This window comes from Musca autumnalis, unplaced genomic scaffold (assembly GCF_047663935.1).
Source record: "Musca autumnalis isolate F117 unplaced genomic scaffold, ASM4766393v1 scaffold_4, whole genome shotgun sequence".
NCBI classification, from domain to species: domain Eukaryota; kingdom Metazoa; phylum Arthropoda; class Insecta; order Diptera; family Muscidae; genus Musca; species Musca autumnalis.
The window spans coordinates 181,634,835-181,649,223 of NW_027411977.1; the positions used below are offsets into that span (position 1 = coordinate 181,634,835).

The window sequence follows — 14,389 nt, forward strand, 5'->3', positions numbered from 1 at the left end:
TTGGAGATCTCTTTGATTCTTCAGTATCTTCGGACTTGAAAAACAGGTTTTGTCAGATAGTAATCTCTAAAAGTTGTTTGCTCCACATCTCTCTCAATAGCGTGGATCTATTGAGAGATTAGTTGCGGGCGAAGGGTAGGGAATACTATAGTTTCAGTTGTCACCAAACAACTTCATCAGTTCCCTTTTTCGCCGACTCTGTATCGATAAACAGGTCAATAAAGCCATCTAGCAAATTAAATAAAATGAGAAATTTGCTGTATGGCCCTAAAGCTGTTTACCCTACCCTTCGCCCGCAACTAATCAATTTCATATCCACTTTAAAATATTTTGTTGTTATTCAAACAATTGAATTACAACAAAATATGGACTAAAGCTGAAATAAACACAAAGATATAAATAAATTAAACTAAAAAATAATCCCTTGCAAGAAAGATCAAGTTATTCCAAAGCCGCTTAATGCTACTTTCTCAGAAAACCACAGAACACTATATCAAATGTGCCCGAAAAACACATCTAAGGTGGTTATGACATGTAAAGAAGTAGGTTCAGTAAATTTAATAGACTCTGAACTGGTAGTTGCACCTGTCATTTTCAAAGATTTTTTTGCTTCAACAAGCAACAAAGATGTAATATGTAATGTAATATATATTAATTTATCGATATTCGGTTAATTTACATACCATCATCACTCCAAACAACATCCTGGCCATTATAGGCATTTCTCAGATGATTTATGGCATTCTTCAAAGACATTACTTGCGAGGCAACTTGACTAGTTTGTTTGGGTGTAGATGGATTGCCAGGGAATTCAGGATTAGAACCATGTTCAGTGGTAATTGAATGCATGTATCTAGAAAAACAAACATATTATTATTTCAAAAAAAGTCCTTTATAAAAAGAAAACTATGATCACTTACCTATCAATTGTATGACCATTCCAGCACATACCATCAGCATCACTAGATGTAGATATTTCTTCATTACTGCATATTTGATGGGGTAAATTTGACCAGAATTTCTTATAGTCCTTAATGCGTTGACGTATATCCTTGACCAATTTATCCAAAGCTGGATCACGACCACTATAATCGTTATCATCATTTTTGCGATTTTGTTGCTTACGTTTGTTATTGTTGTTGTTGTTGCGACGATTATTACCACCACCATTTTCACCGCTATCACGATTACCGGGATCAGCAGCACGTTTTTCTCTCAATATAATCGCATCATCCAAAGAAGCATCAATATCCAGAATATCACTTTCCAATTGTTCAACGGTGGTGGTGGTAGAACGTTTTGTACTATGTTTGGTGGTGATGGTTTGGTCTTCTTCGCTTGATGCCACAAACTTGGGATTGATATGACGTTTTGAACGGCCCAAGGGGGGACGACCACAGCCGGAGAAGACACGAGTGGTAATATCGGGACCAGCATCCTGTAATTGAAAAATGGTAAACAATGAATTAACTATTTGAGTATTGCAAATGTTTTCATTAATGTAACCACATTTTCACCCAATTTCTTTGCTGATTGTGCAAACTTCCATACTTTGTATGGTGTGAGTGTATGTTTGAGTGAGATTGGCGATGATGGTGGTGGAGGTGGGTGGTTAAGGTTAACACCTCTTCACGTTTTTTAGTACATATTGGTTGTTCCTATGTCTTAAATTACACTTGATATATCTAATCAACAACATCTCATAATAGACGACCACAAAGTATACATAGACACAATCATTAGAGATGGGTGGTTGTATTCTACATTGTCGAAAACGTAATAAATACTAGTTTTGTATAAAATAACTGATAAATGCCTATATTGAATATCTGAAAAGTAAAAAAGTGATGATTTCTTGCCTGGAACTCGAGACAAATTCACTTTTTTCACAGTTGGTTAAACGTTTTAGCATTTTCAGAGCATTTCAGTCAATAGACACAAATATCCCACATTCTAAAACAGTACCAAGCGGATTCTACTGATATGTCCTTGTCCTTTCGTTTAGTTCACTAATTAATGAGTCCGTTAAGTGTTTACATAGGCAAATCTTAGAAAGCATATTTCGAGAATTGCGTCCAGAGAAATCTTGTTATTTCGCAACATAGAACGTGCTCCTTTGGGAAGATGTACTATTACATGTCTCAGTCGTGTTAGATCATTAACTTTCAAATGGAATGGCAGTTGTGTTGACTACATTTGATTATAGGTCCGTCTGGTTAATTTGTAAGTGCTTTCTAAAGAGTAATGTCGTTTTAATCTCTTTTGCAAGAAAACGTAAAAAGTAAACAGACACCTTCCCTGTAAAAACCTGCAATCAATCAGTTGATTTGCAAAAAAGAAAAAAAAGACAATTTGTCCAGGAAGCAAAGAAAATGACCCCAAAAAGAAAATTTCCATTTTGAAACTTTGTTCTCCAAGAAGAAGAAGAAGAGTTGCAAGTGGTCCAAAAAAGATATTTGTCCAGCAAGAATTTGCAAACTCTCACTAAAAGAACTGTCAAAATGTTCATTTACTTTTTAAAATGGTAAAAGTGATTGATTGGTTTTAAGAGGAAGAGTTGGAAGCGGTTGCAAGAAGAAATTTGCCGTTTTTAAAATGATAAAAGTGGTAAAAATAATAACATTGTAAACTGCTCTCATGCTTTTTGAAGTAAGACAACTTTTCTTTTTTTCACCCTTCTTATTTTTAGAGCATAAACAAAATTGAAGTCAGATTCCCGATAGAATTGGCTGATATTTTAATGGTATCGCATGCTTACTCATAACCTATGATATGTGATGAGAGACTTCTCTAAAGGTATATTTGGAAGACACCGTGGTGCAGTGGTAAGCACATCCGCCTAGCACTCAGAAGGTCTGCCGTTCAATCCCTGACCAGTGACTAATCCTCTGAGAGTAATGCTGGCTTGAATTTCCTGAGTATTTCAGTCATGAAACACTTCTCCATAAGTGGTGTCGCAAGACACGCCGTTCGGACACGGTGATGAAAAGTAGTTCCCATACTTTTTATCGCCAAGTCCGTGCACTCATTGATATGAGAGAAGTCTCCCTTGTCCCTTCGGGGATGTTATGGGAACATATGTATGTATATGACGTTTTATACATTTACACCTATCTTACTCAGTGGTAACCATAAAATCAACCCAGTCTATCGTCATCTAAATGTATTGTCTGATTGTTGAACGTATTAATTTAAATGCACAGACGAACTACATAAAGGAAAATTTCTTGTTTTACTTTAATTTCAATTCATTCATAGACAAACCAACAGGCAGACGCTTAGATAGACAAGTCAACAGTCATTCATTGATTCAGGCCAAATGATAGATTTACGGTGCTGCCGTAAGTAAGTGCTGCCTATTGGAATAGTGTTTGTCTGTCCATTCATTAATGTTGGTTTGTTGCTTACTACTACTGGCTTGGGTGTATTCCATCAGCAATCATCATCAAAATCAAGAGACAGACGGACAGACAGACAACATCTTAAAGCAATCGATTGTATCAATTACAGGAAATTAGATAAATTATAGTTTATGTGTGTGGAAAGATGTGTTTGCTGTTGCTGCTGCTGTTGTCATTGCTATGGTTCGTTCAATCGATGGATGGTGGCGTTAACCAAAACACACAAAGCAGAATACCATAACATGATGGAAAACTAATATCTTAGTATCATAACCATGCTTATGATGATGGAAAACTACAAATAATACTATTGGCAGCTTGGTGTATGTCTGAATGACTATGTATGGCATGAGTGTCTCTTTAACCCTTGAGGTATGAAATCACACACTTTTTTAATGCAATGTAAATAGGTGCGAATAAATGTTGCTAGACAAATGTAAGTCAATATGCAGTTATTATTTTGTAGCTTCTAGCATTACATTAGGTGAATAATGAGTAACAATAATAATGCTAATGGCGTGCTGTGTGTGAGCTTAGACAAAGAAATCTGGATAAAAATCCACGACCTCTGTAAGGGCTTGTTAGATAATTGAAATGCATAGGTGATGAAACAGAAAATAGTTTATTTTGAGCGAAAAGGCAGTATAATCTCTATTGAGGTGAATAATAACGTGTATATATGTAATAGATGGAACGAAGATAATTCGTCAAACACAGTAATATTGTATAGCGTGAGAATGGGGGTTCTAAGTGAACGACGTTGCCAAGGAGTCCAGCCCCCTAGTAGTAATTTTTAGAACATCTTTCGAATATTTTACTTGCTATGGTTAAAATTTTGTCCATTGGGCCACCCGAAATGTTGTAGCTGTGAGCCTGTACAAAATTTGAGAACATCCGATTTTAAGGAAATTTTTAAGCCAATATGAATCGATTTGCACTCATTGATATGAAAGAAGTCTCCCTTGTCCCTTTGGGGATGTTGTATATGAATCGACATGTACTCATTGATATGAAAGAAGTCTCCCTTGTCCCTTCGGGGATGTTGTCATTTAATATTGATCATCGATCTTTAAGTCAGGCAACTAATATTGAAAGATCATTGAAAAATGTAAACAAAAAAAGAAAAAAAAGCCGACAAAAATACAAACAATACCACTTGCTTATTTTTTTATTGATAATCTATGCAAAGATTTCGCATTAAAAGAGATTGAAATTTATTTAAAATTCGGCACACCTATTGTTGGAGGCGATAATAATAAATTTTGCAAATAGATTTCGGCACTTCTTCATGTGGACAATCATTAAACACACATTTGTTGTGTCTACAGTAATAAATAAAAAATAACAAAAGAAAAAAACAAACACTCATCCATCTACCAAGAATTATATACATTATTTATGTATGAATTTATTTCGAAAATGCGCAGAAGGTGATGTTTGTATCAAATTATTGTCAAAAAACAGAAACCTGTTTAGAATAATTAAAGAAAGAAATGGGCTTTTGATGATTTGAGAAATCTTAAAATTTATTTTTTGTCAAATGGCTAATGGAGTCTGTCATTATAGCTGAAGAATACTATTTCGAATATCTCTTTTGTTTCAATTTTTTCACTTAATATGTTAAATGCTGGCTATTAAAACAAATGCTTCTTCTTATCCCTAAATTGATATTCCCTCCGCACCCACTAACTGTGATAGTAACTCCGAATTAAATAAAAAAACGAGAAGCTGTATAAGTCATCAACATAAATTAGCTACAGCAATAGTAGTAGGCCGTTCTACACACATACATATGTATGTATGTATATGTAATAAAAATATGCAAAAGCTTAATAAAAAATTAACATTTTTTTGTCATCAACTGGTCGTTGATAAACAAGAAGACAATAATAGACGAAATTTGATACTCATAAAGAGGTTGATGGTGAGTAGGCTGACGACACAGTGTGTATAACTATATAAATTTTTTTTTTGATTAAAAAAAAAACAAATTTATTTCTATTGCGACCAGTAGTGCGATTCTGTAACTTTTTTAAATAACGAACCGACATCGGTAGTTAACGAAAATATTCGGTTGAATTAACGATTGTGTTATTCTGTAACTTTATGTTACCGATTGTAGAAATCGTTAACTCATACCGACGAATATCGATGTGAAGAAAAATGTCAATTATTATATTTTAATTTTAATTAAAATGTATTTTGAAACTGAGAACATTATTTCGTCGCGAATACAAAACGTAAAGCGTTTAAGGTGTACAAAAAATCTGCTATTTGAAGGAATGTGGCGCAACCAAGTGTCTTCAAGCATTCCAGCATGGAATTTCTAAAGTGTCAAGTGTGTATGTATGTATTTCTAGCAGTTAAATGGCCAATACATTCATGCCATAGATGTTGGTGGTTTTATTTCAGGATATGAATAAACATGTCATTCGCCATCAAGGAATATATCTGCAACAAAATAGCCAGCAAAACAGTATATATAATGAGTGCAAGGAAATCGAGCCTACATCTTGTTACGTAAAGAAGTCATTATACAAGGGTGTTGTGGTGCAGCTAGGATGCTGTCAATTTAGCATGACTACCGATGCCATGACGGTCACTTCTTATTGTATGTGTGTGATTTAAAAATAGAAAGTGATAAAACCCAAAACCCTTTATTTAAAGCGCAGTTAAATTTTTCTAATTAAAAGTTGGGGTCGTATTTTGCGTTGTTGGGTTTTGTAAGGATATTCAGAGCAGTGCAAAAATAGTTATCTTCGCCATATGATTATTTAGATTTGAATTTTGACATGACTTAAGCCCCTGCTAGGATGTTGGTGAATCCACTTTACCGTTATTTGAGTTTATATATTCACATATTCAATTCACGCCCACATTAAATGGAACTTCTCATAGTGGATATTATGAAAAGTTCGGAAATCAAAGCTTATACGCCATTTTTAGCATTTGGATGCTTGTTGTGCTGAGTTTAAATGTATAAAATTACCACAGAACAAAGTAGGGTATAGAAATACTATACACGTTTTCCCCCCAGTATGGCATTGAGCCTAAAAAAGTGTCCTAAAAAGATAGTGTTAATGACATTGGTATAGGTCTTACGTAGCAGTACCATACGTGAGTTCTTTTGAAGCATTAACAGTGCAAAAATAGTTATCTTCGCCATATGATTATTTAGATTTGAATTTTGACATGACTTAAGCCCCTGCTAGGATGTTGGTGAATCCACTTTACCGTTATTTGAGTTTATATATTCACATATTCAATTCACGCCCACATTAAATGGAACTTCTCATAGTGGATATTATGAAAAGTTCGGAAATCAAAGCTTATACGCCATTTTTAGCATTTGGATGCTTGTTGTGCTGAGTTTAAATGTATAAAATTACCACAGAACAAAGTAGGGTATAGAAATACTATACACGTTTTCCCCCCAGTATGGCATTGAGCCTAAAAAAGTGTCCTAAAAAGATAGTGTTAATGACATTGGTATAGGTCTTACGTAGCAGTACCATACGTGAGTTCTTTTGAAGCATTAACTAGCGTTTTTCTGTTTAATAATTAAAAGAAAGGATAGAGCAGCGTTCATATGTGTGGTAGCATGGGGCATCATCGCCACTGTTGCGTTTTCGCAACCGCCGATTTAATTGATGCTACATAAAGATCATCCAAGGGAAAGTTATGAGTTAATCGAAGTTCTACAACTTTCTCTTTGGCGGTCTTTATGCAGCTACAATAAAATCTGCGCAGGCGAAAGCACAGTCAGTCAGCTGACCCATGTTATCACACATAGTTAACCCTTATGTAACCGCTTTAAGAAGATTTTTCTCAATAAGGCAGAATTTACCTTGTGTACACTCCTCATTAACATAAGATATGCTCATATAAAAGCGCCGTTTTTAAAAGAAATCAGCCAAATATTGCAATAATGTACTGTCGGTAAGACTTAACAACAACTTTTTTTTGGTTGTTAACTTAACAATAATTTTCGGTAATTAACGACAAAATTTATCGACAAAAATCGTTAAAATTGGAGTACAGAATAGCACTTACCGAAAATTATCGTTAACTACCGACATTCGTCGTTAATTTTGTCGTTATGGAGTTACAGAATCGCACTACTGAGGTTTTATTTAATTATTTCAATAGTGTAACTGTAACTTACTACCGAAATAATATAACAATTTAACTACGGAAAAATGTCAAAAAGCTTACAGAAGGATAGAGTAAGTTCAGAGTAAATTAGACTAGCATCGTGATAAATTTTCATTATCTCGATTAGTATGTATGAAACATTTTACGTCAAATAAATTTGGTCATGTCCTATATCATTACAAGACCTCGGATTTTTGCATACTTTTGAAATATTAACCAATTGTAACTACGTTATTACGTCGATGTCATATTGAAAATAATCAATAATACGAACAAAGCTCCAGATTCTATTGTTTAATAAACGAATTATTTGTATTACAATTTTTAAAAAATGTGCAAAAATCCGTTGTTTAATCATTACTATACCCATAGTCTAAACGAGTCTTAACCCCGTGACTCTATTTGCCATATCTAAATCTATTATAATTTCAGCCCCATAAGTGGAAAAATCACACTGTGCACTATATCTATATGTCTTTTTGTTGTATTTTCTATACTAATTTCTACACCAATTTGTGCCAATGACACTTCTTTGGTGATATCAATATTTAAAGGTAGGGTTATTGCTTCCAAAACTGATAATAGATGTGGCGCATGCGTCTATGCTTCTTTTAATACTCTTTTTTAATGGAGGTGTTAAATTGTTTTTTTTTGTTTCTCATCACTAACCTGGAAATTCATAATAGCCTCGGATATTTTAATATTAATTGGTTCCACAACCATAACAATATTAAATGAGCCCAATAAACGTTCTGCCACTTTGTCCATAGCACCAGCAAAGTTCTCCCATTCCGTATCCAATTCACTGAAATAGTGTAGGCAACCTTTGATAACATTAACACAGTAGTTGGTGCAGGGCTTCTCTGTGTAACCTTTGCACGAGCCACAGTGCTGCATTTTCGTTAGGGCTGAGGTACAATCGGCATTTAAACGTATCTGTAAGAGAATAGAAAATTAGTAAAATTAAATCTCTTTATATATGAAGGAAAAATCAATTTAATTTTCTTATGAAATTTAATAAAAAATCTCGATTGCAAAAATTAGATTTATGAGGTCTAATGGCATGTTTTTCTAAGACGATTCGAATTCAAATTCGTTCGAAATACCAATAAGCTCATGTTATACTACGGTTACACTAGAGTTTTTTGCTGGGTTAATCCACTTCTAAAGGATTTATTTGACGTTTGCGCTATGGAATTGACATTTGAAATCCAAACCCACTGGGTTAATCTGGTTAAGTCTAACCGGGGAATTATAGTAGAAAACTTTTGTTTGATCGAAAACAATAATAAATCAAATATATTTCAAAAAACAAAAGTTTGGTTGTAATTTGAACAAATTTTAATGAAACAGGCTATAATTTTTTAGTTAGTTAGCTGTAGTGCGATTCTCTAACACATTTTTTGTGTTACCGACAAAAATCGGTAAAATTAAAACGCAAAATTATGAATGAAAAGTTCAAATAAAAGTTGACAACACTCGTACCATCGGTAGAACTTTACGACTGCTTTTTATTCGTCGCTAACTTACCGAAAAACATCGGTAAATACCGAAATTATAAGCATTTTAATTTTACCGACAAATATCGGTAACTCAAAAAATTAGAGAATCGCACTACTGAACTACTTACATTTATTAATCGTTTTGAAACATCTGCTGCCGTACTCAATGCTTGACCATAGGTTCGGGTTGCCACAAAAGATCTTTTTATTTGAACGGATAGTTTATCGGGTACATCACCGAATGGTTTGAGATCCTTCATATATTTGCTGACACATTGTAAATATCTGAAAATAGAGAGAAAAAATAAATCAATAAATAACATTGTAAGAGTAACAGAGAGTAGTAAGTGTAAAATTATGATGAACATATGAATACATGTATGAGAGTGGAAACAAATTCCCAGAGTTAGCAAACTATGTGATAAAGGTATAGGACTGCCAAACAAATGTTATTGAGGATAGCTATGAGCCCTCCTTCAAACTAACACGTACAGGTAGGAGATGTCAGCTTGTTTGGTGCGCAAAGTTGTCAACGGATTGAGAGACCTATGTGGTATTTTCCAATAAGTAAAACAGCGAAACTAAGAAGGCTAAGTGTAAACTCTGGTCTAGATACTCTAGATCTCCTGGCGAATAATCACTTCACCAACTGCACGCGTAATCCCACAATGTTTGTATTCGTTTAGATATAAATCGTTGAGATTTAATGGATTTATGAAATGGGTACACTTTCGAGGTTCCTCTACTCTCTTAGTCACCTCCAGCGCCAATGCGATAGGAGTTATGATGCTTCTTGCTGCGCCAGAACATCTCCCAATGTGTCTCAAACTTCGTCGTAGCAATGCGAGATAGCCCTGCAGTCTCCCCAACAGCAGCAAGCGCAGTGTCTTACATCCCGTGATATTTCAGGACCCAGGCGATGCGGCCGCGGTAATCAAGGAAGCAAAGCTCATTGTGCTCACTGTCGCATGAAGCTTCCAACGTTGCCAGGGTTACAAAGTTTTGCGTAAGAATCGTACAATAAGCGGAGGAGGATGACTGGGATTTGACTCAAACCACCTTTTCATTATCGTCACCGTTAAAAGATCACCCGACAACATAACCTCTGATTAGCAAGGGTTAATCACCGCCTTGGGTAGCTGAGCGAATTTTCTGGGACATAATCACAGCTGCAGCCTCTCGTTACATACCTGGTGATCGAATACCTGAAATTAGACCAGTAGTAGAGGCGACGGGACTAGCAAATGACCTCCATGAGCGAACAAGACCCAAGATTTAGTGAACTTATTCTTAAAGTTAATTAGCTAGACCAATGCAACAAAAATAACGGTTAAACAACTTAACGAATCCGAAGAATGCTAGAACGGTTGTCACTTTCAACGGCTTGAGCAAACTTCAGTTTGCTCTTCGCTTCATTTTTTCGCCAAATGTCAATTTGCCGGAGCCTAATTGCAATTCCCAGGTCGTTCTGCTCTATAATTTGGCTTAGGAAAATGAAGAAATTAAGCGAATAATGCTTTTGATGATGATCTTCGTCGTACGAACACTCAAGACCCAAGAGTTGGGGAACTTACTCATGAAGTCAACAGGCTAGTAGATGAGCATAAGCGGAAAATGTGACTAGGCCCTCTTAAGCAAATCAACACTGGTACAGAATTGAGTAAATTATGGGTAACGGATAAATCACTCTCGAATTCGTTACAGTAAATGTCAAAATTCAACCAGCGCTACGTTTCATTTATGCGCTTTAAAAAAAGTCAAATAATAACAAGTAAAAAGTCGTTAAGTTCGGCCGGGCCGAACCTTTTATACCCTACACCATAAAATAGTCTTAATTAAAATGGAATAATTAGGGTCCTTTCACAATTTTAGGTGAAACAGCTTTTCGACAATGGATAGACTCCTACTGCCTCCCAATATTGCTTAAATTACACTGTGAACACAAATGTTGGGGCAGATATAAAAACCCCGAAGGACAGATGCGCCGTGAGTCGAACTTCCGCGTTATGGCGTGATGAAGTTTTTGCAAGAGACGCTGTAAGCCATCATGAATTAGCATTATATCTTTGTTTGTTGTTTTTGTAGAGCACTTAAGCAACCGTGAACAAAGATATAACGCTAATTCTAATGCGGAAGTTCGACTCACGGCGGATCTGTCATATGGGTGGATATACCAAAACATGGACATATGTATATTGACGATTATTTTTGAATAGACAAAATTGTAGCTAAAATTCTCAAAATACGGATCATTACATCTAGTTCGGTTAAAAATTGCAGCAAAAATTCTCAAAATACCGAAAATCGGGAGATACCGTTATATGGGGGCTATACCAAAACATGGACCTATGTTGACGATGTTTCATTGGAGATGTTTTATGACCACTGAGAACTTCAAATGTCCAATTACAGCTATTTTGGTTAAAAACTGTAGCTAAAATTCTCAAAATACCTAAAATCGGGAGGTACCGTTATATGGGGGCTATACCAAAACATGGACCTATGTTGACGATGTTTCGTGGAGATGTTTCATGACCACTGAGAACCTCAAATGTCAAATTGCAGATAGTTCGGTTAAAAATTGTGGCTAAAATTCTCAAAATACCGAAAATCGGGAGGTACCGTTATATGGGGACTATACCAAAACATGGACCTATGCCCATACAACAGACGGACAGACGGACATGGCCAGATCGTCTTAGAATTTTATCCTGATCAAGAATATATATACTTTATAGGGTCGCAAATGATTAGTTCGATGTGTTACAAACGGAATGACAAACTTAATATACCCTCCATACTATGGTGGAGGGTATAAAAAAGAATGCCAGAGCCACTTTGAAATTTTATAGTCGTTCTCCTCTATAGCAGCACAACCTTACGATAATCCGTAGAGTTAAACAGAGAGTTTCGCAAGGCGAAGTGATATCTCCAAAACTGTTTAACCCCCACCTTTCTGAAATTCTACACCCCACAGACGGCATTGAGATCATAATATATGCATATGGTTGTGGAATTTTCGCGTCGGGTCCTGTCGTCGATGACATATGTGGTAGGTTTAATATCCACATAGAGGAATATGCGTTCAATGGCATATTTAAGTCGTCTCCGCAAGCCACTGTTATTTGCGACAAGATCAGAAGTGGGAACAAGGTTCTCAAATAGTTTGCATTAGGGGGCCCTGACAAAGAAACCTTGTTGACCCCTTAGAATTCAATAGGCCTGTGGATGTAGTACCGCTTGGATGTTATCACCAATAACATCCTTGCCACAATCTAGTGGGCACGGGCTTCCTCCACCCAGGCACATCAGGATAGAGGCCAAAGATACAAACAGGAACCTCTAGATCAAAGAACCTATTAGGTAGGTTTGAATAACATATACATTGATGTAGTTGCGCAAGATACAGAGTCGATACCCTACTCGAAGACAAGAGTGATTTTAGTCTAATTAAGATAAAGGCAATACAGCCGCTTCAATTGGAATTTGGCCCGAATTGACAGCAGGATGCCACAATATACCCTGCATGTGGACTACCCAGCTAATCCAACTCGCCTGCCTCGTGATTCTTTATGGACGCAGTCAGTTTAAGTTGGAGAATTTTTAAATCTGGACATTCTGAATTGGGTATAGTTTAATTACCCCTCATGTACATATGTATTTTTATTATCCTATTTAAAGTGTTTAAAGCTAACCTGGATATACATATGTATATAAAACCCAAACCCACCCTCTCAATGAGCATTTGTCATTCAGATAGCGAGCCTTCTTCGTACAAAGTTTCAATTTCTTTTGAAATCGATGTGAAAATGAATCTCTCTATTGCTGAGCAGGGCTTTGTTAAAACAAATGGAAAATTTGCATTTCAAATAAAAATTAAGCGAAATAGAAGCAACAACAATAACAACAAAACTCATATTAAGTTTAATGAAACTTAATGCCAAAACACACATCAGCGACTATGGAGACGACATTAGTTGCCTGGTTTTCTATTTTATATTTTGTTCTTTCTTATGGCAAAGCAACAACAACAACAATATTCATTGGTTCTGTTTCTGTAGGGCACAAATGTGTTGAAAAAGTCAAAACTAAAATTCTGTGAAGCAGAACCTAAAAACAACAACAATAATAAGAAGGAGGAAAGTTCTTTCTGTGACAAAAAATTCATTCGGATTCGTTTTTTTTTCTTCGTGTTTTGTTTTTCTACAACTTGAGTGCAGAATTGAATGAATGAGCAAACGTACAAACGAATGAATGAATGGCCAAGTGATAAGTTTTGTTTGTTTTTATTTGCGAATAAAACGTATCAGCCGGGCTAAAGATCCACTAACCTCCTCCTACTCCTCCACCCGCCTCTCTCTTCCACCCTCTGATGTGTTAACCAACCATCCAGCCAGCCAGTCAACCAGGCAGCACTTGTAAGTCTGCCACATTAACTCGTTGCATTAAATACGGCTTATAACAAACACATACAACAGCAGCGATTCGATTCGTCTGAAATCTACTCTAAACCTCTTTGGAAAAATACAGAGCGGAAAAAATAAGGTTGACAATTAAAAAATAAAAAAGAAACTGAATGTTATTCTCAAAGGGTTTTATGTTTCATGGAAATGCAAAGGAAATTTGTTGGCGGAAGTAGACAATTCTAGGTGAAACATTTTATTTTGGTTTATTGGAGTGAAAAAAGTTTGCTCAGTTTTTAAGGGAAAATTGTAGCGGAAAAACTTCTGAGGTAAATGTATATAGCCTGAATATCTTAACTTACGATCATGAAGAAGCTGATCCGTCATTAACACACAAATATATTTAAGTATTATTCTATTCCATTGTTAAGTACAGTACATGTTCCTAAATTCATCACCTTAAAAGGTCGACCCTGTTTTGTCTATAAGTAAAATTCTCCTAAAGACATTTAATACCACCCACAATTAAATAGCCATGCGTTCGTGTATTTAAAACAAAAATAATTTGGTCTAAACGTTTTTTTTTTGGTAAGAAGAACATCGCAAAAACTCTATAACGAAACCTAAACAAGAGAAAGGTTCACAGTTTAATTTAAAACGTTTGTAAGTTCTTATTTCCTCTTTGTTATTATCTTTTGAAAGCAAAACAAAAAATTAAACATTTAAACTGCAAGTAACACGAGCCATTTTCCTTTAATTGTATAATGGTATGAGGGTTATGGAGATATTATTTCCCTCTTTAATAAAAGAGGGATTTAAAACAAAAAACATAAAAAACAACAAACAACTATTCTTGGTTTCATCAAAAGTTCTTTGCTTTACTCTCGGGTGTTGAGTGTCAAATCAGAGCATTCACTGGTCAACTTAT

At 35.4% G+C, this 14,389-nt stretch overlaps 1 protein-coding gene across 5 annotated transcripts in view; it reads right to left on the minus strand.

Moving 5' to 3' along the window:
- dlp (glypican dally-like) overlaps nt 1-14,389 on the minus strand; it is a 229,421-nt gene that overhangs the window by 2,202 nt on the left and 212,830 nt on the right. For all 5 annotated transcript variants that reach the window (XM_073987943.1, XM_073987944.1, XM_073987945.1 and 2 more), the window contains 4 exons: nt 9,187-9,343; nt 8,226-8,492; nt 921-1,438; nt 684-853 (listed from right to left, as the gene is read on the minus strand). In XM_073987943.1, the coding sequence (XP_073844044.1) occupies nt 684-853; nt 921-1,438; nt 8,226-8,492; nt 9,187-9,343 (1,112 nt within the window). The remainder of the gene's footprint in view (nt 1-683; nt 854-920; nt 1,439-8,225; nt 8,493-9,186; nt 9,344-14,389) is intronic.